This window comes from Hyperolius riggenbachi, chromosome 6, assembly GCF_040937935.1.
Source record: "Hyperolius riggenbachi isolate aHypRig1 chromosome 6, aHypRig1.pri, whole genome shotgun sequence".
NCBI lineage: Eukaryota > Metazoa > Chordata > Amphibia > Anura > Hyperoliidae > Hyperolius > Hyperolius riggenbachi.
In genome coordinates this window covers 290,452,460-290,479,690 of record NC_090651.1, presented here as the reverse complement: position 1 = coordinate 290,479,690, position 27,231 = coordinate 290,452,460, and the positions used below count along the sequence as shown (strand labels likewise).

Sequence of the window (27,231 nt, the reverse complement as noted above, 5' to 3'; positions counted from 1 at the left end):
GTTTAAATTAGCTTCTGCAGCCTGACAGTTACTCTTTAATGCTATACGGTTTGTCATTTTCTACCAATTTAAAGCCAAAATACCATCTACCTCTTTCCAAAATAATTCTATAAGGCTGCTAGTAAAATGTCCACACTGTAGTAGCAAGCTGCATATATGTAGCCCCCCTTATTCTGACTTCTCCTATGCGGTATAAAAATTCCACTTCCCCACCTGCTGGTACTTCATGCGCATCGGTAGGTCAGGCAAGAGGTAAGCAAGCTGGGTTCTTTACAGGGGGAACGTATCCCTCTGACCATTATTCAGAAAATATGAAAAAGTTTTGGTCAGAGACCATTACAGAGGTCTCACAAACCACAAGTTTTGGAAAAGTATTGCAGAATCTAATGAAAAACTATATTTCATACCAGACTATTAGAATTCAGCCTGGTGACACTCAACGTTATTTTGCCCCTTTGCTGTGACTGGAGTTACAAGTATATCATTTTTTTCCCCATACAAATTGAAGTGATCAAAACTTGCCTTCTCCACACATCACTCTTAAAGAGACTCCGTAACAAAAATTGCATCCTGTTTTTTATCATCCTACAAGTTCCAAAAGCTATTCTAATGTGTTCTGGCTTACTGCAGCACTTTGTACTATGACAGTCTCTGTAATAAATCAATGTATCTTTCCCCTGTCAGACTTGTCGGCCTGTGTCTGGAAGGCTGCCAAGTTCTTCAGTGTTGTGGTTCTGCTATGAATTCCCCCTTCCAGGCCCCTCTATGCACACTGCCTGTGTATTATTTAGATTAGGACAGCTTCTCTCTTCTCTTTTACAAGCTGGATAAATCGTCCTCTGAGCTGGCTGGGCTTTCACATACTGAGGATTACAGACAAGGGCAAAGCTGTTTGCAGGAAGAAAAGAGCAGCCTGAAACTTCAGTGCATGAGAACAGGGGGAAAGAAACACACAAATGATCTCTTGAGATTCAAAAGGAAGGGTGTATACAGCCTGATTGTGTGTATGGATGTATTTTCTATGTGTGGACATACTGTACATCAACCTACTTCCTGTTTTGGTGGCCATTTTGTTTGTTTATAAACAAACTTTTTAAAACTGTTTTTAACCACTTTTAATGCGGCGGGGAGCGGCGAAATTGTGACAGAGGGGAATAGGAGATGTCCCCTAACGCACTGGTATGTTTACTTTTGTGCGATTTTAACAATACAGATTCTCTTTAAGTCTTTACTCTACATTTTCTCCTTAAAACCATAACTGCTAGCATAAAGGTGCCCATACAGTACATCCAGAGATGTATGGGCAGATCGTCCATGAGACAGATCTCTCTGATTGTATCTGATCAGAGAGAGATCTGTTAGCTTCCCATACACCGCAGGGCGATTGCCGGGTCCATGAAAAAAATTTTTATTAAATCCCCCAAACTCATTTTCAGCAAAAAAAAAATCCAAACTATTTTTGAGCCTTACATTTTTTTGCCTTTATATCTTTAGTTTTACCTGTTTCTCTTGATTTGTTTCACTGTAAATTTTCATGTTTGAGATTTATAAATTACTAGAACAACTTTTGAAGGATGATGAGCGTTGATTAGTGTCGATTTCAGCATGAAATCTATCCGGAATAGGCCTAGCGCTGCTGCCAATGGAGTTTGCCTGGTTGCCCCACCCCCAATATTAATGTCCTCTCCCCTTTGGTGCAAGTGCATTGTAAATCTCACCTGTCCAGCTGCACTCCCACTCTCCTCTGAGTGCCGTCGTCACACCGTGCGCCACCACATGGCTGTGCTCAGGGGAGACAGTGGAGGAGATCGGGAGTCTCGGCAGCTGGACAAGTCAGATTACAATGCACAGGCACCAGGGGTCTGAAGTGTTCATGGGATATCGCAATTTTCACCGTGATATCGCATGCTGTTACTGCCACATACCTGATTGACCAACTAGGACTAAGTTTTCTCAGCTTCTGGGTCAAAATCCGTCAAATCATCAATCAGGCCACAAAAAAAAAAAAAAAAAAAGCTTTCCCCAAAAAAGTATTTCACTACAGACTGATGTCCAAGAGCACCTTTCATAAACAGCTTTGCTTAAGTCTGCCACTAAATCAAATAGGGGGCTGCGCAGTCAAAAACCAGACCGTCAGCAGAAGTAACATTTACACCGACCAGTTGTGGGTGACAGCAACACTGCTACAAGAATTATAGACATTATTGTGATGTAAAAATCAAAAGAAAGACTTCACTGAGAGTTTTTTTTAGTAAAGAACTATTTTATTCCTTTTATCTGTAGAAAGTTTAAGCAGTCTTGGTGGCCCGGGTGCGCTTCTTCTTCACCACAACCGGCTTCTGACTCTTCAGGATAGCACTTGCACGGCGAAGAGCAGCCTAAAGAAAACAGAACAACAGAATAAAAATTCACAACACTGAATTAAAAGCCATCCAGTATTAAAAACAGTCAAGACTGAACATGGCATGCCAACACAAGGACTAAGCAAGCTCCTCAGCAGCGGCTGTAGACTGGATTCCCCAAAGTCAAACCTGCCTTTTCTTTACTCACATGAAGGTTTATGCACACCAGTATTAGAATCCTAAAATACAGAATCCACTTTTGTGAAAAAATTAAATAAAATAATCATAGATAAGCGTTATGAAATATTGTGGTTATTTAAAGTGTACCTGAGACCTGCCATACTGCATGATTTATACTTACCAGAGGCTTCCTCCAGTGCCATGTGGACCGTAGGCTCCGTTCGGCTTCCTCCCGCAGGCACAAAGCGATCCCGGCCGCTGAAGCGCAGGAGAGCACGGCAGGCGCCAGCTGGCCAAATTAAAAGAGCTGATCATGGGATAACAGGGTGACAGGGGAGGATGGCCCATGGTCCACATGGGGATGCAGGAAGCCACCAGGTAAGTATAACTCATGTAGTATGCAGGGCTGTGGAGTCGGAGCAATTTTGGATACAAGGAGTCTGAGTTAGTCGGTGGTTTCAGAAACTGAGGAGTCGGATGATTTTTGTATGGACTCCACAGCCCTGGAAGTATGGCATGTCTCAGGTTTCCTTTAAGGTTAAGGGCCCGTTCTCACCTGAGCGGGAATCGCGCGATTCCCGCTAGCGGTTCTGCAAGAACCGCTACACAATGTAGCGAGTGGCAGTGTTCTCACTGCCGCGGTTGTGGTTAGCGATAACCGCAACCGCGCAGCATGCCGTGGTTTGCCGGCGACGAGCGTTCCGCGATTAGCGATCGTGATTAGCGTGCACAGCATGCTAATCGCGATCGCTCCAAAACCGTCGCAGAGTTCAGTGATTTTTCCACGCTAATCGCGGGAAAATCACTCCCGCAAAACGCCGGCGGTAATCGCCGGCGTTCTGCGATTGCAAGTGTGAACGGGCCCTCAAGGTCTTTCTTAATTTGAGGTACAACTGTGTTCAGTTGAAGCAAACTAAGTACCTTGGACTGAAAAAAAAAAATGCCAAAAGAACCTCCTCCTAAGGTAGGTTCATATATGATGTCGGCTGTTGCGTCGTCGTCAAGCATTTAGCTACCTTCTGGGGGACGCTCCTCCGTCAGCCCCCCCATGTCTATGCGGTCCTTTCATGTTGTAGGTCGCTGCTGCAGCTTGAAGTTACATAGTTATTTGGGTTGAAAAAAGACGTACGTCCATCTAGTTCAACCAGAGAACAAAGTACAACACCAGCCTGCTCCCTCATATATACCTGTTGATCCAGAGGAAGGCGAAAAACCCTTACAAGGCATGGTCCAATTAGCCCCAAAAGGGAAAAAATTCCTTCCCGACTCCTGCTGGCAATGAGATAAAATCCCTGGATCAACATCACTGGGCATTACCTAGTAATTGTAGCCATGGATGTCTCAATGCAAGGAAAGCATCTAAGCCCCCTTTAAATGCAGGTATATAATTTGCCATAAACTACTTCCTGTGGCAATGCATTCCACATCTTAATCACTCTTACTGTAAAGAACCCTTTCCTAAATAAATGGCTAAAACGTTTTTTCTCCATGCGCAGATGATGTCCTCTCCTTTGAGAAGGCCTCGGGACAAAAAGCTCATCCGCCAAGCTTTTGTATTGCCCTCTGATGTATTTATACATGTTAAAGGATACCCGAAGTGACATGTGACATGATGAGATAGACATGTGTATGTACAGTGCCTAGCACACAAATAACTATGCTGTGGTACTTTTTTTTTCTTTCTCTGCCTGAAAGAGTTAAAGATCAGGCATGTAAGTGGCTGACTCAGTCCTGACTCAGACAGGAAGTGACTACAGTGTGACTCTCACTGATAAATTCCCCTTACTGATAAATTCCCATTTTTATCTCTTTCCTGCTCTCAGAAGCCAGTTCCTGCTAGGAAAATGTTTTATAGTTGGACTTTCTTATAGTGAAGGTCACACTGTAGTCACTTCCTGTCTGAGTCAGCCACTTACATAACGGATATTTAACTCTTTCAGGCAGAGAAAGAAAACAAGGAACACAGCATAGTTATTTGTGTGCTAGGCACTGTACATGCACATGTCTATCTCATCATGTCACTTCGGGTATCCTTTAATTAGATCCCCTCTAAGGCGTCTTTTCTTCAGACTAAATAAACCCAGTTTATCTAACCTTTCTTGGTAAGTAAGACCTTCCATCCCTTGTATCAATTGTGTTGCTCGTCTCTGCACCTGCTCTAAAACTGCAATATCTTTCCTGTAATGTGGTGCCCAGAACTGAATTCCATATTCCAGATGTGGCCTTACTAAAGAGTTTAACAGTGGCAATATTATTCTAGCATCTCGGGTTTTTATTTCCCTTTTAATGCATCACAAAATTTGATTAGCTTTAGCTGCAGTGGCTTGGCATTGAATACGATTATTTAACTTGTTGTCGATGAGTACTCCTAAGTCCTTCTCCAAGTTTGATGCCCCCATCTGCATGACTTTACATTTTTCAACATTGAATTTCATCTGCCATTTATATGCCCATATAGCCATTCTATCCAGATCCTGTTGCAGTAGGTCACTATCTTCCTGAGAGTTAATGATTCTGTAAAATTTTGTATCATCTGCTAAAATAGCAACATTGCTTTCTACTGCATCTACTAGGTCATTAATAAATAAATTGAAGCCATGATAATATTCCACAAGCCCGGCAGCAGCAATACATGGGCTGCAGATGCAGCGCATTGATGTGATTACATCTCCTCAGGGCAGGGCATGCATTGCAGTGCTCTGGGCTGAGCTATTTCACTGTGGCCAATTCATACAGTATTAGCTGCAGCAGGGACCCATAACATAGAGTACAGCATAGACATAGGGCTTGGAAGCAACCCCAGAGGATAACTAAATGCTTGTTGCCACGTCCTCCCCAACAATCAAATTGTATCCCAGTGCAGCTCTGAATAAAAACAAAACCATAGGCTCTCTGCACACGGTACGCAATCCATCACATTGCATTATATCATCGCATCACAATGATATTCCTATGGGGCTAAAACATTGACTGCAGTGTGGCAGATTATGTCAGGATAACATGCTGCAGTGCATTTACAGGGTAACACTAGTGTTTAAAGTGGTAGTGAAACCTACTTTGTACTGTATGTCTCACTGCATGGTTGCAACATGCCGGTAACATGAGATGTATTGTGCACAATGTGCAAGGAGCCTATGTTACAGGTTCTCAGTGATGGGAAACTGCCAGCTGCAGCAATTACTGGCATCTCAGTGTAACCGAGGACAATATTTGACAGCTTTTGCAAAAAATGCAACAGCAGAGCAGTCACCTGGGAAGACACCCAAGTAATTAAGGTTTGTCTACGTAAAGGGGGCCATACACTAGGCGACCAACCAACCGACCATCCAATTCGATTATTATAATCGAATTGGATGAAAATTGGTGCTGCCAAGTGCATGCCCGACCGACAAAGGGACCAATTTCGGGACAGAAATTGGCCACACTGCCGATTGCGCATGCTGGAAAATTTCGGGCCAAGGTTGGTCAGGTGCGCAGCGGTACGGCGGCTGAATTGCGAACGAGTGACGACGAAACCCCTGCCGCTGCAATGTATAACTGTATGCAGTGCATTTATACATTACCTGTCCGGTGTCAGCCTCCACACGGTTTCCGTCCATCTCGCCGGCGGCGCTCTGATGTCACGAAGGCGCATAGCGGCTGATGTCAGACACTAGCGTGTATGCGGCTTACTAGCGAGATGGACGGATGGACCCGGCGAGCTGCTTCAGGACAGATAATGCATAAATGCACTACATAATTTACATACATTTATACATTTTGCGGGCAGTGGCGGGGCGGGCAGGGCGGGAATCGGCCTGTAGTGTATGGGCAGATTCGATTAGAGATAAATTTGTCTCTTGGTCGAATCTGCCCATATTAGTTCTAGTGTATGGGCACCTTTATACAAATCAGCTGTAATGAGCAAACAGAGTGCAACGCACCATACGTAGGTCCCTCCTGTAGTTGTTCTTGCGGATGATGTGACGCACACTCCTGAGGGTGGCACGGGAATTCTTGTTAATTGTGATCTTTTCATATAATGTAGCTGGTTTTCGCTGACCTATAAAAGAAACATATCAAATCGTTACTACAGCAAATCAAACTAGCAGTGAATACTGTTTATAAAGTAATCAAGGTCACTAAAAAGGAAAAAAAAAAATGTATAGTGTTATGTGATTGTTATAGTAGTGACTGGTTTAGTAGTGATGCCTATGTGGACTAAAACTCATGGAGAAGCTTATGATCAGGCGATAGATATGTAAAACTTTGGTTTGCTGCTCAAGTGATGACATTTCAGAGCCACAAATGCTTTCTCATGAATTATAGTCCAACCAACAAGGAAAAATCCGAAAGAGAGTAGGGCTTAAAGTGTACCTGAGCTGAAGCTTGGGTCAAATAGTAAATGTTTACCTGGGAAGAGGGAAGCCTCTGGATAATGTACAGGCTTCTAATGGCATCCTCCAGTCCCCCATTGCTGCTCACGGACCTTCCCAAAGATTTTCAAATCTGATCAGGGCCGAGCTCCTTTTCAAGCATGAGAGCAAACGTACTGTGCCTGTGTGAGTACGGCTGTGTCTGCACAGTAAGCCAGGGCAGCTTATACATGAGTCGCTCTGTGTAGGTGTGGCCATGCTCAAAGAGGAGCGAGGCCGTGATCTTCCAGAGAGTCCCAACGTACAGCCACAGGAGCAATGGGGCCCCGTCCTTATCCACCGAGCCGTTTGCTAACAGGAACCCTTTGAAGCATGGTCGCATTGCACTTGCGCAGTAACATGGACCCAATCGGCTTGGCTTTTTCCACCAAAGCCCGAGCGGGTCAGTGTTACTGTGCATTCGCGACCCATCGACAAGTATATTTTTGGAGGGGACTGCGGAGGAATGGTGAGGAGCAGCAGGATTAGGGAAGCGTCTGGTTCATCCAGAGATTTCCCTCTATTGAGGCAAATACCCAAACTGGGCACTTTTTTCCCTACTGTTTTCTTTAATGCAAGTCTAGCTTTGAATGGTGATGAGAAATTCAATCATCTAGGACAATATCTGGCTGGAAAGGCTAGCACATAAAACCACAAGCATTTGTTAAAACTTGAGAAATGCTTGCTGTGATAAATGGGGTACGTGTAGGGCCATTTTACAGTTCTAAAAACACCTAATAACCTCATTAACAAGTGGCCATGCAGCATTCACTTGTAATTTGTAAATAGAAAAGAGATTGGTAGTAGATGCATCCATGCTACCTCTGGGGGTTAGGTGACTCACTGTGCCTCCGGATATACCAGTCAGTCCAATACTACCAAAGAAAAAGAATGCAGGCATCAGATAAGCTGCAAAGCTCTCACCAATTTATTTAATCTCCACAGCACACAGCTACATACGGGTGTGTTAGCGGTCTGACAGCTGTTTCACGAGCGCTGCTTGCTTCCTCAGACACCAGCCCTGGTCTTCGAGGAAGCTAGCAGAGCTCGCGAAACGGCTGTCAGGTCGCCAACACACCTATATATGTCTGTTTGCTGATGAAATAAATTTTTTGTGTAGAATGGGAGAACAGTGAGGACAGAATTGATTTGGGCACTGGAATCTGATAGCTGCTTTCAGTTAGACCTTATCCGGTGCCTCTTAGAATTCTGTTTTGCTTCTGTTCTGACTTCATTGCATTTCTGTTTTTTGCAACTTATCCGATGCATGGATTCTTTATGTTTGGAAGTACTGCATTCACTTGGTTTCTATGCTACAATTTCTATGAAATTGTGGGGCGGGACTTGCAACACTTATCCTGAAAAACTTCCTGCACACACTTGAACCAATCATGAAGCCTCTCTTCATATGCAGCCAATTATAAGCCACTAGAATTTGTAGTGGCTCAGATACCTCTGCAGGTAAGGACTTGGCACTCTCTCCACTCTCCTTAAAGCGGAATAAAACCCTGACATAATATTCAATAAAAACATGTTTTCCTACTTTATATGCCATACCGTTATATTTGCTTTTGTGCACAAGTATTAGTATTCATTTACAAATTATACGTTCGCAAAGTACACTTTTTTTGCCCTGAGAGCTGACATTGCATTTTATTTATAACTGCTTTATTCATTTTCTAACTTTAGCAGAAATACTTTCTGATTGTCTGACTTTGTTCAGCAGAGCCTGCAGTGTCAGAGAAGTGTTTATTTACATTCCTCACTTAATACAATTAAATACAAGATAACATTATCTAAAGTTCATATGCGTCCAGATTTGCTGGCAGGGAACTTCTAAGTCCTGTGTGTAAACCTTTGAATGCTGTTCTAGTAAAAAAAATGCTGGTTGTATATAATATGCTGTAAATAATCTATTAGAGCAAAGAAGAAATGCTGGGTTTCATTCTGCTTTAAGGCTGCCATACACTGGTCGATTGCCACCACATTGACCAAAAGAGATCCCTCTGATTGAATCCGATTATAGAGGGATCAATTGGCTGTCCATACACTGCACACAGATTTTGAATCGATTCACAACCTGTGGAGCTGCCACCGGCCAGCCGCAATACATCACCTGTCCGCCGGCGTGAGTCCCCGGGTCCATGCTGTCCCTTTTTCCAGCGTCATCCTTCGGCTCCTCTTCACATCCTGTCCCGTCCTGTGACGAGCTGAAGTTCAAACGTTTTCTCACAGGACGGGACAGGAAGTGAAGACGGAGAAGACGCCGGAAGAAGTGAGAGACTGCGGGAACCCGCGCCAGCGGACAGGTGATGTATTGCTACCGCTATGCTGAGCCAGTCATCGCCATATCGAATGCCGCAAACGACGCGCTCCCAACCTGCCGACACTCAAGCTAAATTTTCCGCCTGGACAGATCAGCTAAAGCCATCGATTTTGGGACAACATTTGCATTAAGGTTTTCACAGCAGATTCGATCACATCGAATCGGCTGTATTTCAATGGAGAATTGTCGTAGTGTATGGGTACCTTTAGTTTTGCAGCGAGTAGGCCCGCTCTGATCTGAACTGCAAGTGGGTTAGCCTATACTGTGCTCCACACGGTACCTGGAGCGTCATTGCTAACAAGGGAAGAGATAACTGGGAGTGAGTACAATCCTGCGGCAGGACTGTGATGATACTTTTATCGGTGATTGCAAAATGGAAGTGGTAACACTGCATCCAATGCATTGTGTTTCCATTTACATTATTCCTCATTTTCCCCAGGCTGTGCATTTGTACAGTACTGTATATCCAGTGCCATTCTTCTTGTCTTACAAATGTTATCAGGCATCAACTCACCTGCAACCAGCCTGAAGAGAGCAGCAGACCGTGGGTTTCACACTAACATGATGCATGTGCCGCCCACTGTTTACTATATCCAGAGTCAGCCTCATGTAGGGGCCAGAAAACAAGTTTACTATAACAGAATTTTGATTATATCAGAATTTACTATGCCAGGTTTTGCTCCCATAGACTTATAATGTAGACCTGGCCGGACCCTGGAGAGGTAGTTTACTATACCCAAATGTTTACTATATCAGAATTTATTATAACGAGATTATAACTATCTCACTGATCATCAATAACCACAATAAACCGGAAAGAAGATGAGCAGGAAACTCACCAGCACGCTTCTTCAAGACCACAATGATCCCCTTCCCATCGGCAGCAGGTTCAACACCAACGGTTTTCTTGTGGATCAGTCCATTGTAGCGGAATGAGTTCCTGGCCTTCAGGTTGTTGGGCTCCTAGATTAAAGTCAATAAATCCAATCAAGCTATTCCAACCAAAAGAAAATGGATACAAATAAACATGTCATGCATTCCCAGCACTGTTTCTCTGCAAACAGAACCTCAAAATTCACAATATGTAAACCTCTACTTTCCAGAGGAAAACTAAGTGGCGCTGTAGTTGACCTTCAAAACATGGCAAGGTATATAGGGTGTATGGTTGAATAATCCTCAAACCGCAATGAAAAAGCCATAAGGGATAACCTTGGTAACTCATCAAAAATTCCTCACCCAACACACACTGAATTAAACAATAGGATACATCCCAATATAACATTCCAGAGATGGGCACCCACATGTGCTGATGCCTCTGTGGCTATAACTGTATAATCCTTAAATTCACTTCCAAAAACCTCATTAACACAATTCCAGTCAATGCTGTTGTATGACGCAGGCAAATTCACCCTTTTGTAGTGTTAACCAGGGCTGTGGAGTCGGAGTTGGAGTCAAGGAGTCTCCGCAATTTTGGGCACCCGGAGTCGGAGTTGTGGTTTCATAAACTGAGGAGTCTGAGTCGGGTGATTTTTGTACAAAATCCACACCCCTGTTAAATATTAGACTAAGGAGTGGGAGTCAGGCCATTTTGGTTACCCGGAGTCGGAGTCATGGTTTCATAAACTGAGGAGTCGGAGTTGGAGTCGAAAGATTTTTGTACCGACTCCTCAGCCCTGGTGTCAGGGCTGTGGAGTCGGTACAAAAATCCACCGACTCCGACTCCTCAGTTTAGGATTCCACCGACTCCAACTCCTCTAATTTGCATATTACAATCTTGTTGATTTAAAGTATGTAACATGAAATTCGTCTCTTAACTGCCAACGCTTAGGAATTTCAAAAGACAACTGAAGTGAGAAGGATATAGACTGCCATATTTATTCCCTTTAGTCATAGACTAAAACTAGTCCTTGGTAAGAGTACTTGTAAAAGGTACAGACCGGAACAAAGACCATCTGTCAGGCCCTTGGCAATGTAACTGTGGGTACATGTAAGAGTGATGTGCAGGTACTCTGCAGGGGAATGAGGAGATTCTTCCTCTATTACACATTCTTCATGCACAATCTGAACCAGGTTTATGGGTGATAGACAACACCTCTGTGTTCAATGTGCACAACATTCTCAGTGGATTCCCTGCAGCTCTGTGGCGAGTGCATATGTGGAGTATAGTACTACTGTGTAACAAAGTAAACCTGAGACAGATGAAATTAACGTTTTATACATACCTGGGGCTTCCTCCAGCCCCCTTCAGGCTAATCAGTCCCTCGCTGTCCTCCTCCGCCACCTGGATCTTCTGCTATGAGTCCAGGTACTTGAGCCAGTCTGGCGTAGTGCGCATGCACACACTCCGCCGCCGGGAGCGTACTACACCTGCGCAGCCCTATTGTGCAGGTGCAGAACGCTCCTGGCTGTGGAAGCGGCATGCGGCCGGACTGCGCTGACTGGCTGAATTACCAGGACTCATAGCAGAAGATCCAGGTGGTGGAGGAGAACAGCGAGGGACTGATTAGCCTGAAGGGGGCTGGAAGAAGTCCCAGGTATGTATAAAACTTTTCTTTTCATCCTTCTCAGGTACCATTTAATTCGTAGTCACCAAACCAAATTTTAACAACATATCAAATTATTTGATTTCATGAGAGTGCATACATTTGCATAAATCAGAATCAACACAGAATTATTTCCATCTCATTGACCATCTCTATTAGTGACACAGCTACACATCAGGCTTTTACTTACAGCATAGATGTTATTTCGTATATAAGAGATTGCATTTTTTTCCGACTCCAGGCACCCAAAATTGCCCCGACTCCACAGCCCTGTGTTAGCCAACGGGTTTCTAATCCGCAGTTATCATACAGCTCCAATTCCTGCTTGTACAGTAAGTTTCTTCCAAATGTAAAATACAGTTCTTATGTAATAAATGAGGCCTATATAGCACAGCATTAAAACTAGTCTTTTCCCACCACATTTCTGATAAACATACCCCCACGTCTTCATTTTATGCCTCCATTTCTGAAATGCAGCTATCATTTGATTTATTTGATGTAAGCTCTTTTTACATTGCTGAAAGACCCTGGACAAGCATGCAGCAGATCCAGGTGTTTTTGACATCTGACAACATTAGCTGCATGCTTGTTTCTGGTGTTATTTAGACACTACTGCAGCCAAATAGATGTGACTATGATCCCATAAGGATACATTTGTCACTGCACTGTACTGATCACTGAAAAGCTCCCCGGTGTTAACTAGCCCTTATATGTGCAGTGTGAACCAGAGGGCATTTCAGAAGTGAAATAGCTAAGAGAAACTAAAGAAAATCTACTTACAGTGCTGTACACCTGATTGTTTCTCTTTATCAAGAAACTGGAGCAGTTCTTGATGACCATCCACTGCAAGTGAGCAGACATTTTTAGCACCTATGAAACAGAAAAACATTGGAATGTTTGAAAACCTGCTAATATCAGTTGAAAAAAGTCAAAGTCAGTCAATAAAAAAGTCACTCCTTCATCCAAGACAAGCCATGCAAACCAAAATGCGAAGGTATATGCCGAACATTCTACAAGTAGCTAAACAAAGCAAAAACATTTCAAAAACACAGGACACTGACCGCGGTGAGCTTCCAGGATACCATGAACGTTTGGTAGCGAGGAGAAATAAGTGGTTTGGTTCAATGTGTTAATTTTAAAGTTTTATTCCACTTCATGTTTGCTTTTTGTCCAGACATATATGCATTAATCTACAGGACGTCTACAGCTACAAGAGAGGCATGTCTTATAGTGCTGGAGCAGGCTTTTACTTTCCTATGGGGGGGGGGGGGGGCTGATCCCTAGCTCCCCGTGCCCATATGGAAGCTGTAGTTACACTGCATTGCATAACCGGGGACATACAAAAACACTGCAGGAACCTGCAAATTCTGCAGCAAGAAGGAGAGAAGATAGATGCTTCCAAATGGACACAGGAAGCTGGCACTACTCTACTTCAGGTGCCCAACAGGAAACCACATAGGGAAATTCAGCTACCATGATTGGGTGGACTGCACCCTCTCGGACTGCTAGCTTTCCAATAGGTTGTAGTAAAACTACGCCCACACTATTTGGCCAATCACAACACTTTGTGCTATAAGAGGGTACTGTGATTGGAGAGCTGTTACCTATGAGGTTTCCTGCTGGGTCTCCTAAATTAGACTAGTGCCCGGGGGCTATGGTGCAGCCCCCGTAAGTAAAAGCCTGCTCCAAAACTAAAGGCTGCACAATTAACGAACCTCCCTTAGGCTGGGAATACACGGTACGTTTATTCCCGCATATTCGAGCCATTGATGGCTCGTTTGATAATTTCCGACGCGTCCGATACCTCGCCGAATTGATTCCGCGCTTGATACCGGCGGGCAGAAAAGAAGAAACGAGTGGAAGATAAGGAAGCGCCCGCGGGGACGCCGGGAATCGAGCCACGGGAATAAACGTACCATGTATTCCCAGCATTAGGTGGAGGTTTGTTTTTTAAAAAAAAATGCAATGCTCATGTCGCTTTAAATTTGATGTCATAGCTCTCATACTAGTATCTGGAAGTTCAGCATGGCACCTCATTTTAAAAATAGAGCTGTTGATCAACATTAGGGATGACCAATGAGATTGCAGACCTTACACTGCATCAAATTGTCTACATGGCTGTCATCCCTCAAGGGAGCCTCTTCTAAATATGATGCACAAGAAAGCCTGCAGTTTACTGAAGACACAAACTAAAGGAGAACTGTAGTGAAAGGTATATGGAGGCTGCCATATTTATTTCCTTTTAAGCAATACTAGTTGCCTGGCTGCCCTGCTAAACCACTGCCTCTAATACTTTTAGCCCTAGACCCTGAACAAGCATGCAGCAGATCAGGTGTTTCTGACATTTTTGTCAGATCTGACAAGATTAGCTGCATGCATGTTCCTGGTGTGATTCACACTACTGCAGGCAAATAGCTCAGCAGGGCTGCCAGGCAACTGGTATTGTTAAAAAGGAAATCAATATGGCAGCCTCCATATACCGCTCACTACAGTTCTCCTTAAGGACATGGATTACTGGAACCTTGCCCTGTGGTCTGATGAGGCCAAGATAAAATTATTTGGTTAAGATGGTGTCAAAAGTGTATGGCAAAGGTGCTGTGGACTGGTCAGATGTCCTGGAATGGGAAAAGGAAGGACTCTGAAGACCATGAACAACATGAAGACCTTAGATGCAAATGCTCTGAACCACCAGGCTTTTAAATGTAAAGTTTTGGTACCGCCAGGAACTTTAACGATCCAACACAACTGATTTTTAAGTGACAGTGATAGGTGAGCTCTATCATCTCTCCTCAACACTCTACAGCAACAGTACACATTGCTTAGGTATACAAAAGTGATGTGTCTGTACAGTACTTGGTGCTCATTATCTCCCCACAGGGTCAAGCTCAATCCTTATGGGCAGGCCCTGATGGAAAGTGTATATTCATGCCTCAGACTCCGGAAGCAATTGGCATAAATCACTAGGGTGGAGATTTAGAGTTTGAACACTATACAGATGCTCACAGCTACAGCAAAACAGTGCAGTTCCATAGAGAGGTAAGGAGCGATGACAGTAAATGACAGAAGGGCTTCTGGCAGGTGGAAAAGATAAAATGCACCCGGCTGCTGCTTGTGTGTATACAGGAGCCCCCAATGTTTGCCTAAAAATTCACCTTTAGTGATTTGAATGCCCAACAACCCGAGTGCAATATTCTCCTCCCAACCTGCAGCAAGCCACTCCATTGTATGCAGTGCAACGGCCCCTTCTCTCTCCATAGCAACGGATTCATCGCTAGCTTCAGGGCTACAGACGCATCTATACAGCACTTGTCCTGAAACTGTCATCCAATTGATGGTGTCCTGAACCCTGCAGCTAAAAGCATTCATACGTGTGTAGAAGTCTCGAGTACGCACACTGCAAGTACAGGAATTTACATGGTTCCGAGATATTAGCTGGAAAGTACATGGTTCTAGATTTAGGAGTGGAATTGGGGGAAGGCTGCAGAGGAGCAATGCTTCCACCAAAGCATCTGCTCTGCAATTTCCCTTCAATGGCTATCATTCATAAAGCATTTCCGCATGCGGAAATGCTTAACCTTCCTGGCGGTAAGCCCGAGCTGAGCTCGGGCTATGCCGCGCAGGAAGATATCTCAGCCCCTGGTGGGGCGATTTTCTTCATTTAAAATGCTGTACGCGCAGCTAGCACTTTGCTAGCCGGGCGTACAGCTTGATCGCCGCCGCTCTGCGGCGATCGCCCGCACGCAGCAGCGCAAGAGGGCCCCCCCGCCAGAGCCCTGCGCTGCCCGGACCAATGAGTTCCGGGCAGCGCTATGGGCTGGATCGGAGGCGTCTGACGTCAGGACGTCGGCTGACGTCCATGACGTCATTCCGAGAAGCCAAACAGGGGAGCGCGTTATATACGCATTCCCGTTTGCTATTGATGCCGGCGACGATCGCATTAGAGGGACACATGCGCCCTCTAGTGGTGTTTCATGTAGCTACCACTCTGGTAGCTTTACATGAAACAAACAAAAAAATTTTTAAAAAAAAGGATTTTTGCCTTTTTGGCAAAAACAATTAACCGCCAGGAGGGTTAAAACAGCTGACTTTACCGATCACTTAGCAAAGTCAGCATTCATAAAGGCTCTTTCCGCATGAAAAAAATGACACTACCGAGCAGAGTGACAAATCACCGCCTTGTGCGGTGATTATCGAAACAAATGTAGCAAAATGTTAATTCAAAAAGATCACCGCAAGCGGTGTGAGGTCGGGAAGTACCGCTCCCTCTGATGTGCCGATACCAATGTAAGTGAATGGAGACACACAGACCTCCCAGGCAGCTGCAGCAGAGCGGAACACGGAGAAATGTATCAACTCGGCAGCTTCCGTGTCTCTGCAAGCCTACCGCCAGCCTAGTTCAGGGAATCTCCTCACTGCTACCGCACATGGATACTTTTTTATGAATGCCCACCCAGAAGTCTAAAACACCGCCAGCAGTGTTTTCCCACACTGATTCTCCATACCGACAGCACTTTCATGAATGATAGCCAATGACAAGCATTCGGCAGCAGCAAGGAGTGGATGAGTTTAACCTCCTTGGCGGTAATCCCGAGCTGAGCTCGGGGTATGCCGCCGGAGGTCGCCGATCAGGCCCTGCTGGGCCGATTTCGGTTCTGAAAAAAGCAGCACACGCAGCTGGCACTTTGCCAGCCGCGTGTGCTGCCCGATCGCCGCCGCTCCGCGGCGAAAGAGGGTCCCCCCAGCCGCCCAAGCCCAGCGCAGCCGGAACAAACAGTTCCGGCCGGCGCTAGGGGCTGGATCGGGCGGCTCTGACGTCAGGACGTCCATGACGTCACTCCGCTCGTCGCCATGGCGACGAGGAAAGCGAAACAAGATAGGCCGCTCATTGCGGCCTATCTTGTTACTTTCGATTGCCGGAGGCAATCGAAAGTACGCATTAGGAGCGCCCTCTAGTGGGCTTTCATGCAGCCAACTTTCAGTTGGCTGCATGAAATTTTTTTTTAATTAAAAAAAAAACACATTGCAGCCTCCCTGGCAAAATAAATAAACCGCCAGGGAGGTTAAAGCAATGTAGCTGCCACAACCCACCTCCTTCCCCATTGATGTAGACAAGACAAGTAACTTTTATATGGCGCTTTCCTCCTGGTGGACTCAAAGCACAGAGCTGCAGCCACTAGGACGCGCTCTATAGGCAGTAGCAGTGTTAAGGGAGACTTGCCTAAGGTCTCCTACTGAACAGATGCTGACTTACTAAACAGGCAGAGCAGAGATTAGAACCCTGGTCTCCTGCGTCAGAGCCCTTAACCATTACACCATCCAGCCACTGCTGGATGTAGGGGGGCATCACTGGATGTAGTGATGCCCCCTGACATTGCAGGGCGATTGTTACACCGCTGGCCTGGTAGTCCTGCCTAGTGAAGCCGCAAGTAAAACAGCAGCAATTTTACCAATATTCTACTATCCCCCACTGTAACCGAATTCTCACACAAACCCTGTCTTACCTATACCCAACACTAACGCCACCTTCTCCACTTCTAACAATTAAGGTGGTCATGCATCACTCAATATTGTGGCCCAATCGACCTGAGTTGATAGTTTTTTCAAATCTGAAGAGAATCACTGCTGCAACATGGCGGTAATGGCGATCCATATTGTGATGACCGACGCACCCCTACTCAGTGTGATGGAAGATTTTGCAGCCCATTTTGCAACTTGCCATACTGCTCATGTGCGCCGTACGGACAATCTATAACTGCGCAGGCGTGGCTTCTTTCTATTATCACGCCTGTATTTTTTTGCAACCACGGTTCCAGGTGAGCAAGAAGGGGGATTGTTCCCTGGGGAAGTTATTAGTTGAGCAAGAAGGGGGATTGTTCCCTCAGGTCAGGGGGGACTATTAGTTGAGCAAGAAGGGGAGGTTCGGTGTGAGAATAAGGTTAGGTTGGGTTGCATTTTCTGATACATATAGGTTGAACTTTCTGATAGCTATTCCTATAAATAATTGCAACCAGTTGCTAAATCTTACCATCAATGCACTTCTGTCTGCTTTTTATCAGCACATCAATGTTACGGATTGATACATGTTGCTGAAAAGCAGACAGAAGCACACAGATGGAAACAAGGCCTAAGTATCATCTTCCCTCATGTAATGTAAAAGTCTCACTGCCTGACCACCTCTAATGCCCACATTTACTGCTTCCATCTACATGGTCCAGACGATATTTAACAGCATGCACACCAACAGAGGTATAGTTGTACACGGACAGCAGGCAGAGGGATACACATAGCTCAGAGAGGGAGTATGAGATACACATTGGTCCAGCAACACTCTATAGACATTATACACAAAGCAGATATCGGGAATACAGTGATTATTATTGAACTCAATCCGCTGCGATTGTCTAAAAACGTGCCAGAAGCAGAGCAGGGAGCAATTCTTTTAAAGCACGTCGGCAAAATTAGAAGTGGATAGCTCAGCATGCTAATATCACCGACGTGCTGTAACTGCGGCGGGACGCGGGCTGAACTAGTACCTTTCACGATTTACAAGCTATGGTTCATTTATAGACGGCAAACACGGAATCTCCTGGTGAATTGAGCCGCGGCCGCAACACGTTACCTCACTCCGCTCAGCAAGGGAAAGGAAAGGAAGGAAAAGGGGCGGAACTAGGCCTTATTTCCTGTTCATCGGAGGACTGGCGAAGGGAAATGACGTCACTACGCCCGTTACGTTCATCTAGTCAGCCATTTTGGAAAAGGGCAACTTTGCACTAACGGAATATAATAACTGTAGCGATTAGTTTTGATTATGTAAATAAAAGTAAGGTGAAAATATCAATAAATGTAGATGATTGGGTTCAGGCATCACAATAAGTGTCTGTAGCGTTCTGTATGCCTGCAGGCAAGCCCGTCCGGGCTTCTGATGTAACCCACGCATAGTAATGGAATCCATCAGCAGCTAAAGCGTCCCTCTTCTGGAAACAAATCCCTCTCCGCTGTTTGACCTGTTACAGATCTGTTAGCAGAATCAATGTATTCCTTTATATATAACGTGGTTAGGCTGTACTATATTGTATGTGCAACCTTTGTTTTTTATTGCTTTATCTCTGGATGCTGATGTGAAAGATGGTTGGAAGAAAGGACCAGTGTGATGTGTAAATCCAATCTTGAACAGAATAAATCAATTATGAAATGTTAACTTTTTTGTTTTCTTGCAATTCACATGTAGATAGGACGTGCAATCAAATGTATTATTATTATTTAGTATTTATATAGTGCCGACATCTTCTGCAGCACTGTACATAAGATATAGTTTAGATACTAAGGCAGACCTGAACTCAGAACTTCCTCTATGCTCGAAACATTAACTTACAACATGACACGCTATGTCCTATGTGAACTCAGCCTTACATGTGCTGTCAGTGCAGATTTAGGATTAGTGCATTAGGGCCTGTACAAACAGACTGCGTTGCGCTGTGTTCTTATAACATCATGCATTTTTTTTCAATTGCAAAGCCTTTTTAAAAATAATGAAAATTGTGATGAATTGTACACAGTAGTATGATGCGATTTTAGAAACTTGCAATCGCAGTGACTGCATTAGAAAATCGCATACAAAAAAAGGCAAGGTGATTGCATTTTTTCGAGGTCAAATCCCAGGAGACCTTGCAACTTCCTGTCGAAGGACTTTAAAGAGACTCAGAGACGAACAATACTAAAACTCTGATATTTACCCGGGGCTTTCTCCCGCCCCATAAACACATCTAAGTCCCACGCCGTCCTTCCTCAGTCTGCCGTTCAGCTGCGGTGATCCCCGGTAACAGGCTCAGTTACATCAGCCGCTCTGCTGGACGCGTAATACAAAAGTACCTTCTCCATCATTATTTCATTCATATATAGATTATATACACCATGGGCTTGATTCACAAAAGAGTGCTAACTGTCAGCACGGCCGTTTTTGCGCGAATTTTCGCATTTGCGCGGTCGTGAATTTTCACGCACAATTAAACGGTTTCACGCGCAAACGCAAATTTTCGTGTGAATTCGCTATTGTTTTTGCGCGCAAATTCGAGTTTGCGCGCGAAAACGATAACAATTTAGCTGCACGTGAAAACGTTTAATTGCGCGTGAAAATTCGCAATCACGCGCACACATGAAAATTCGCGTGAAAACGGCCGTGCTAACAGTTAGCACTCTTTTGTGAATCAAGCCCCCGCTATTTGTCCAGATCCTGACAAGCAACGCAACATGTGAAAACAAACATGATGTATTGATATAGATCCACAGAAGGGTAGCATCAGGAGGAGGCGGGGTTATGCAAATTAGTCACAGGTGCATTGCTCTGGCCAGTTTTGCCTGTTAAGGGCCATCGTTTCTAATTTTCATTAGATTTAGGCTACATATTCAGGATCAAGACTTCTTTAATGAATCTGTGTAGCCTGAGGGTTGTAAAACTACGTGTGGGTTGTAAAACTAAATATCTCGCCATAAGGAGAAAACTGCAGAAATATGGGGGTATAAATAGCAATTGACTCGTTATAAAAAGTAGATATGTGGGTGTGATGGGAGAGGTGAGTCACTGGTAACAGGGATGTCTCCCATCCAATGGGTCCCATTAAAAAAAAAAAAAAAAAACGGGACTACATCCGCATAGTCTTTTTTTTATACTGACGCAGTGTGGCTTTATGTGACGGAAGTGACGTTTTTGCTGCATCCCTCACAGGACTGCATACGTTTGTCACCACGCGGTTCCTGCGGAGGACCGTAAGTCACGGAAGCCACGTAAGTCACGTTAGCCACGCAAGTTGTAGGCTGCATTTCCACTTGTGCGGTGCGAATCGCCGCGGTAAAAATTCGCATGTGGATCTATGCGAATTTTCATGCGAATTCACATGAAAATTCGCATGGATGACGATGTATGCGAATTTAACCATGGCAGTGCTGGTGTGCTTTTTCCATTGTTTCTATGTGGATTTTCATGCGAATTCGCATGAAAATTCGCATACCCAAACCTCATGTGAATTTCCTATTAAATACATTGTATGCGATTCGCATAGCGGTATGCGATATGCGAATTCTGATGGCTCTGCCATGCGAATTTTTTCTGCACAGAAAGACGCAAAGGAATCCTGACAAGTGGAAACAGTCCCATTCACTTGTATTGCTATGCGAATTTGCATGCAAAAATCGTATGCGAATTCGCGATAGTGGAAATGGGCCCTTATGCATTGTGTGGAAGCGTATTTTTGCAATACGCTTCTGCGCAGGTGATCGCTTCTAGGGCTAATCAGAACAGCTGAATTCCGATTTCGTCGAAATTTCGTGTAGCGCATGCGAAAACCGAATTTCGTGTTCCGAATTTTCGTGTTCCGAGTGCATTTCTATTGAAGTCAATAGTGCCAACTTCTGCGGTTAATTGTAAAGCCCCTGTACATGCTATTATCACCAAATTTGGCATGTAGAATAAGCAGATGAGTAGGAAGTTAGAACATGGTAAAAAAAAAAATTGTGAAAAGACCTTATAGTTTTTGAGCAAATAGATTTCAAAGTTTCATAGGAAAAATGTTTTTTAAAATGTGTAAAATGACACTGCTACAGGTTACTGCATTCCGAGTTCTGTATACATATTGTATACATTTCATGAAAACAGACAGTCCCCCCTTCCAAGCCTCCTTAACTCCTTGTCTCCCATGCAGGCTGGGATAGCCAGAATGCGGAGTCCCGGCCACGTGGGGCTTCGCACCCTGAGCTATATCAGCCCGCATGGTCCATGGTATGGGGGGCTTTGGAGGAGAGGGGCGGCCAACCTCCCCCTCTCCCCAAGAGCCCTTGTCCAATCCATGGATAAGGGGCTCTTCCCCACCTCCGGTGCCCCAGGAGGAGGTGGGGCCGCAGACGACCTGGGGGGGTTCATGGTGCCATCCCGGGGTCTCCTTTAACAAGCAGACTCCAGAAGCCGCCCCCTTCCCAGAAGAAATGAGTATAGGGGTATGTACCCCTTACCCATTTCAGCCGGGACTCAGCATTCTGGCTATCCCAACCTGCATGGGGGACAAGGGGTTAAGGAGGTTTGGGAGGGGGGACCCCACTCTGTCTGTTTTCATGAAATGTATACAATATGTATACAGAACTTGGAATGCAGTAACCTGTACTGCAGCAGTGTCATTTTACACAGTTTCAAAACCATTTTTCCTATGAAACTTTAAAATCGTTTAATTAAAAAACTAAAAGGTGTTTCACAAAAATTTTTTTACCATGTTCCTACTCATCTGCTTAATATACATGCCAAATTTGGTGATGATAGCATGTAAGGGGGCTTCACAATCAACCACGGAATTTAACACTATTGACTTCAATGTAAACGCGAATTCGGTACTCGGAATTGTCGAATTTTCGAGTTTCGAGTGCTTACTCGGAAACTGCCAAAGTCCGATGGCAAACTCGAAATTCGAAATTCGAGAGCTCAGCCCTAGTAAAGACATACCCTAAAAGACTGGCAGCTGTAATTTTTATTTTTGGAATTATGTATGATTTTCGTTCCACTTCTCACGTGTACACCACTTTGTATTGGTATTTCATGTGGAATTCCAATAAAATTGATTCATGTTTGTGGCAGTAATATGACAAAATGTGGAAAACTTCAAGGGGGCCAAATACTTTTGCAAACCACTGTATATGGCTCTTTTCAGGTATCGTAAGAAGTGATTGCTTAACCAATAGTCCAGTAGTTTTTATTACTATCTGTGCTACAGGTTGCTGTGTGTGGGAGGGGTTAATATTAATATGTGTTTTTTCAGAAAGGTCTAAAGGTGCGTACACACTTCTGATATTTCCGAACGACTTGTCATTTAAGCGACTTGTAGCTCAAACAACAAGTCGTTCAGACATCATGTACACTTACCAACAAGTTGTTTGATATGCTAATTTACCTAATTTACATGTCGTTTAATCAACCTGATAATGTAAAATGGACTGGATAGAACAATGGACTAGATTAAATAACTGATCAAATGACTTGTTGTTTGAATGTCTTTTAGTGTCAAACTAATAGACTTTCAAACAACAAGTTGTGTGTACACATGTATGGACCTAACTGTCGTTTGAACGACAGTTAGTTCACGGATCCGCAAAGCGGATCAGTCAAAACTGCTGCTAGCAGTCTAACAATCGTTTGTACACACGCCAAACTGTCGTTCAAATGACTGGTTTAATACCAGACGTGTGTACGTACCTTAAAAGTCCATACACGCTAGATAAAAGTTGCCGCACACAAACAAGCTATGTTGTGCCAGCAACATTACCCCAGCAAAAACAAATGGCAAGTGTTTCAAACAACGTCCACACACAAAATATTCAACACAACAATGGTGTTTACAAACTTGGCTGACTCCACAACATCTACCCAACAGTCATGTGAATTGATCCGCCTGTTGCATCAGGCACGATGCCTGTGTCATGATCGCTGCTGCAGCAGGTATTGCTGGAAGTAGTAGTGCTGCAGCTCAGGCAGTTCTGATCTCTTTCCATGCAAGCTGCATAGCTTTGTCTGCCTTTCCCTGCTGTCAGCTTGTGACTGATTATCATTCACCTGTGTGGGAATCTGCATGTCTGCTCCCATTGGATGACCTCAGTATAAAGATCTGCTTCCTGCAGGACTCCTCGGGTTTTCATAGCTTCAGTTTAAGCCTGTCTTGCTGTCGCTTCAGCCCCCGATCGTGTTTCTTGTTCTAAGATACTTTGCTGGTTTTGCATCATATATTGGTTCATTGCCCATATATATGCATACCAGCACGTTTATTATTTTCCTTGTATTCGTGTTACATTGATACATCAGTGATGCTGATATATACGTACACGAACTGTTTATATCCTGTGTTCAGCTAGTCAGTTCTAGCACGTTGATCACCCGTGCTGAGCTAGTTATCCTGTTCCTGGTCCTGTTTGTGGATTGCGTTCATCTCTGCGAGGAGATAACGAATCCTTCTGAATCCTGTCCTGTTACCGTTTGTGGATTGCGTTCATCTCTGCGAAGAGATAGCGAATCCTTCTGAGTCCTGTTCCCTGTATCGTTCCAGTCCTAAGTCAGTGTTCCTGCTTATGTCATATATCGGTTCATTGCCGATATATACATGTTAGTCAGACGTTACAAATAGTTTCATTGATAGCTGTAATTGTAATACGCTAGGAAATCATACTATTTGTATATTTATCTGTGTTACGTTCATCTATCTTGATCCTGCTAATTCCTGACTATCCTGTCCTGTCTTTGTGAGGCACGCCATCGCCGCTACGCTTTGGCTGCCTCATTCCAGTCTGTCTTGTTGTGGACGCTTGCTGTCACTAAGTAGCGGCTAGCTAGCAAGCGTTCATTCTGTCTACCTGTCCTGATCTCCTCAGTTCTGGTTTATGCGCTCAGTGCTACTTTGCGCTGAGACGTTATAGCGAAAGCATTGTTTGTGGCTGTCGGATCTGCACCGGCCCTGTGCGCCACAATCGCCTTCTGGAGTCAGTCCTCCCCTCCACTATACTAGGGATAGCCTGTTTCCTTGTGCTAGTGTGTGTACCTCCTCCACGTCAGCTCATGCGTTGCATGCTGACTGTGGAGAATACACCACCAAGCCTTACAGCCTGATATCGGTTGCTTGTCGTTTCATGTCGTATGGCTACATTTAGCACCACTGTCAACTAACACAACAGAATCTGTTGTTCATCAGATGTTTCAAACGACTTGTGTTTAGTGCGTGTACAAGGTTTTAGGGCTGCTTCACATATGCAGCAATAGCTGTGACTATGTGGCGATCTATCACAACATTAATAGTGTGAATGGTATGCAATGCCATACATTACACAACATTGACAAGCTTGAGTACGTGAGTATTTGGTATCGCTCCCAAATGCTGCACGCAGTGCTTTACAACGCTGCAAATGGAACCACCCCTGTAGGGTTCCACTGTTTCAGAGTTTTGCCGATCGCCAAGGGCTGCAAAAGCGCTTCCAGTGGGCCCCAGACCTTACAGCTGTGAAAACATAATTGATCAGTTGACACTGATGTTTGGAGCTCTCCAGATTTTTTTACCAGTACTACGTTTGCGTGATCTTTATGTATTTGTTTCCCGAGTACTTAGTTTATTACTTGGTTAAGCTAGTGTACAGAATGTTTTCACTTGAAGGGATTCTCACCACATATGCCAAGATGTACCCCTGGAGGAGCAACCTCTAAAACATCTGCAAACCTTGACGCTATATCTGGTGTCAAGTACCTCATTATGAGAGTTCATTTCTATAGCACGAAAATGTATTCAACTTTTATGGATTCTCCCCACCTATTGTACTCTTATTTCAAAACTATCTCCTGGCTTACTGGAATTTCGGGGTGAACACAATGAAGAATATGAGGGTGACCAGCACTTTTGCAAGGGGGTCCTCCTGATGTGATCAGGTGAACTGGGCACCAGGTTCTGCCGCCATGTAATAGCACACAACATTAAATTGCAGTTTACGTGGCGCCCAGGTGGTGAGTGAAGTACCTGATACAAGTGGATCGGCTAGTAGTTTGGCAACTGATTGGCAGTCACTAGCTGATCACTTTTACTTACTACTAGCCAAACAGCTTTTACTAGTCGAATGGCTAGTACTACCAATAGTAGTAACTTTAGGTGGGTGCCTTCCGTTTGCTATTAGGAAGGGGAATTAATGTTAGGCATATGGAAGGGGGTTAGTGTTAAGCATTAGGAAAGTCATGGGCGTAGCAATCACCCCTGCAACCCCTGCCATCACATGGGGCCCCCGAAGGCCGCTCTTTTTCCCTCTCCCAACCGCAAGTGCAGCCAATTATCAAAAAAAATCCTGTTCGCTCACAAAAACTGTTCCTGACACCTCCTCCCCCCCCCCCCCCCCCCATGCACAGCTGGAGTGTATGTAGTTTTTTTCCTGCTTCTAGATGCTGCTTCACAGCAGAACACTCTACTGCCATTTGCCAGCTCCCAATCATGTGACTTTCATGGGGTTCAGGGACCAAGGGGGCCATGCTATCACTTTTGCAGGGGGGCCCTATTAAGTCTAGTTACGCCCCTGAGGAAAGGGAGTTAGTGTTAGGCATGAGGATGGGAGGTTAGTGTTTGGTATTTGGAGGTGGTTATTGTTAGGCATTAGAAAAGGGAGTTAGTATTAGGTATTAGGAGGGGAGGTTTGTTTTAGGCATTAATAGGGGAGTTAGTGTTAGGCATTAGGAGGGGAGATTTGTGTTATGCATTAGGAGGGGAGTTAGTGTTAGGAATAAGGAGGGGAGGTTAGTGTTAGGCATTAGGAGGGAAGCTTAGTGTGAGGCATTAGAAAAGGGAGTTAGTGTTAGGCATTAGGATGGGAGGTTAGTGTTAGCTTTTAGAAGGGGGGTTAGTATTAGGTATTAGGAGGGGAGGTTTGTTTTAGGCATTAATAGGGGAGATTGGTGTTAGGCATTAGGAGGGGAGGTTAGTGTTAGGTATTAGAAAGGGGGTTAATATTAGGAAAGGTAGTTTGTGTGAGGCATTAGAAAGGGGGTTAGTATTAGGAGGGGAGGTTAGTGTTAGGCATTAGGAGGGGAGGTTAGTGTTAGGCATTAGGAGGGGAGTTAGTGTTAGGCATTAGGAGGGGAGGTTTGTGTTAGGCATTAGGAGAGGAGGTTTGTGTTAGGCATTAGGAAGGGAGGTTAGTGTTAGGCATTAGGAGGGAAGGTTAGTGTTAGGCATTATGAGGGGAGTTAGTGTTAGGCATTAGGAGGGGAGTTAGTGTTAGGCATTAGGAGGGGAGGTTAGTGTTAGGCATTAGGAGGGGAGTTAGTGTTAGGCATTAGGAGGGGAGGTTTGTGTTAGGCATTAGGAAGGGAGGTTAGTGTTAGGCATTAGGAGGGAAGGTTAGTGTGAGGCATTAGGAGGGGAGGTTAGTGTTAGGCTTTAGGAGGGGAGGTTTGTGTTAGGCATTAGGAGAGGAGGTTAGTGTTAGGCATTAGTAGGGGAGTTAGTGTTAGGCATTAGAAGGGGAAGTTAGTGTTAGGCATTAGAAGGGGGGTTACTGTTAATCATTAGGCGAGAAGGTTTGTGCTAGGTATTAGAAAGGGGGTTCATATTAGGAGAGGTAGTTTGTGTTAGGCATTAGAAAGGGGGTTAGTACTAGGAGAGAAGGTTAGTGTTAGGCATTAGGAGGGGAGGTTAGTGTTAGGCATTAGGAGGGGAGTTAGTGTTAGGCATTAGGAGGGGAGTTAGTGTTAGGCATTAGGAGGGGAGGTTAGTGTTAGGCATTAGGAGGGGAGTTAGTGTTAGGCATTAGGAGGGGAGGTTAGTGTTAGGCATTAGGAGGGGAGTTAGTGTTAGGCATTAGGAGGGGAGTTAGTGTTAGGCATTAGGAGGGGAGGTTAGTGTTAGGCATTAGGAGGGGAGTTAGTGTTAGGCATTAGGAGGGGAGGTTAGTGT

At 44.6% G+C, this 27,231-nt stretch overlaps 1 protein-coding gene across 2 annotated transcripts; it reads right to left on the bottom strand.

The window, feature by feature from the left end:
* Positions 1 to 2,242: 2,242 nt before the first annotated feature.
* RPL28 (ribosomal protein L28) lies at positions 2,243 to 18,493 on the bottom strand. 2 transcript variants are annotated; one of them, XM_068242887.1, is made up of 5 exons: positions 18,405 to 18,493; positions 12,566 to 12,655; positions 10,082 to 10,205; positions 6,446 to 6,564; positions 2,243 to 2,378 (listed from the first exon to the last, which is right to left on the bottom strand). In XM_068242887.1, exons 2-5 carry the CDS (start codon positions 12,644 to 12,646, stop codon positions 2,289 to 2,291), a joined length of 414 nt encoding a protein of 137 aa, XP_068098988.1. In that variant the 5' UTR covers positions 12,647 to 12,655; positions 18,405 to 18,493; the 3' UTR covers positions 2,243 to 2,288. The 2 variants fall into 2 exon arrangements, with proteins under 2 accessions (XP_068098988.1, XP_068098986.1); XM_068242885.1 differs by having other exon boundaries at positions 18,319 to 18,408.
* Between the last annotated feature and the right edge of the window lie 8,738 nt (positions 18,494 to 27,231).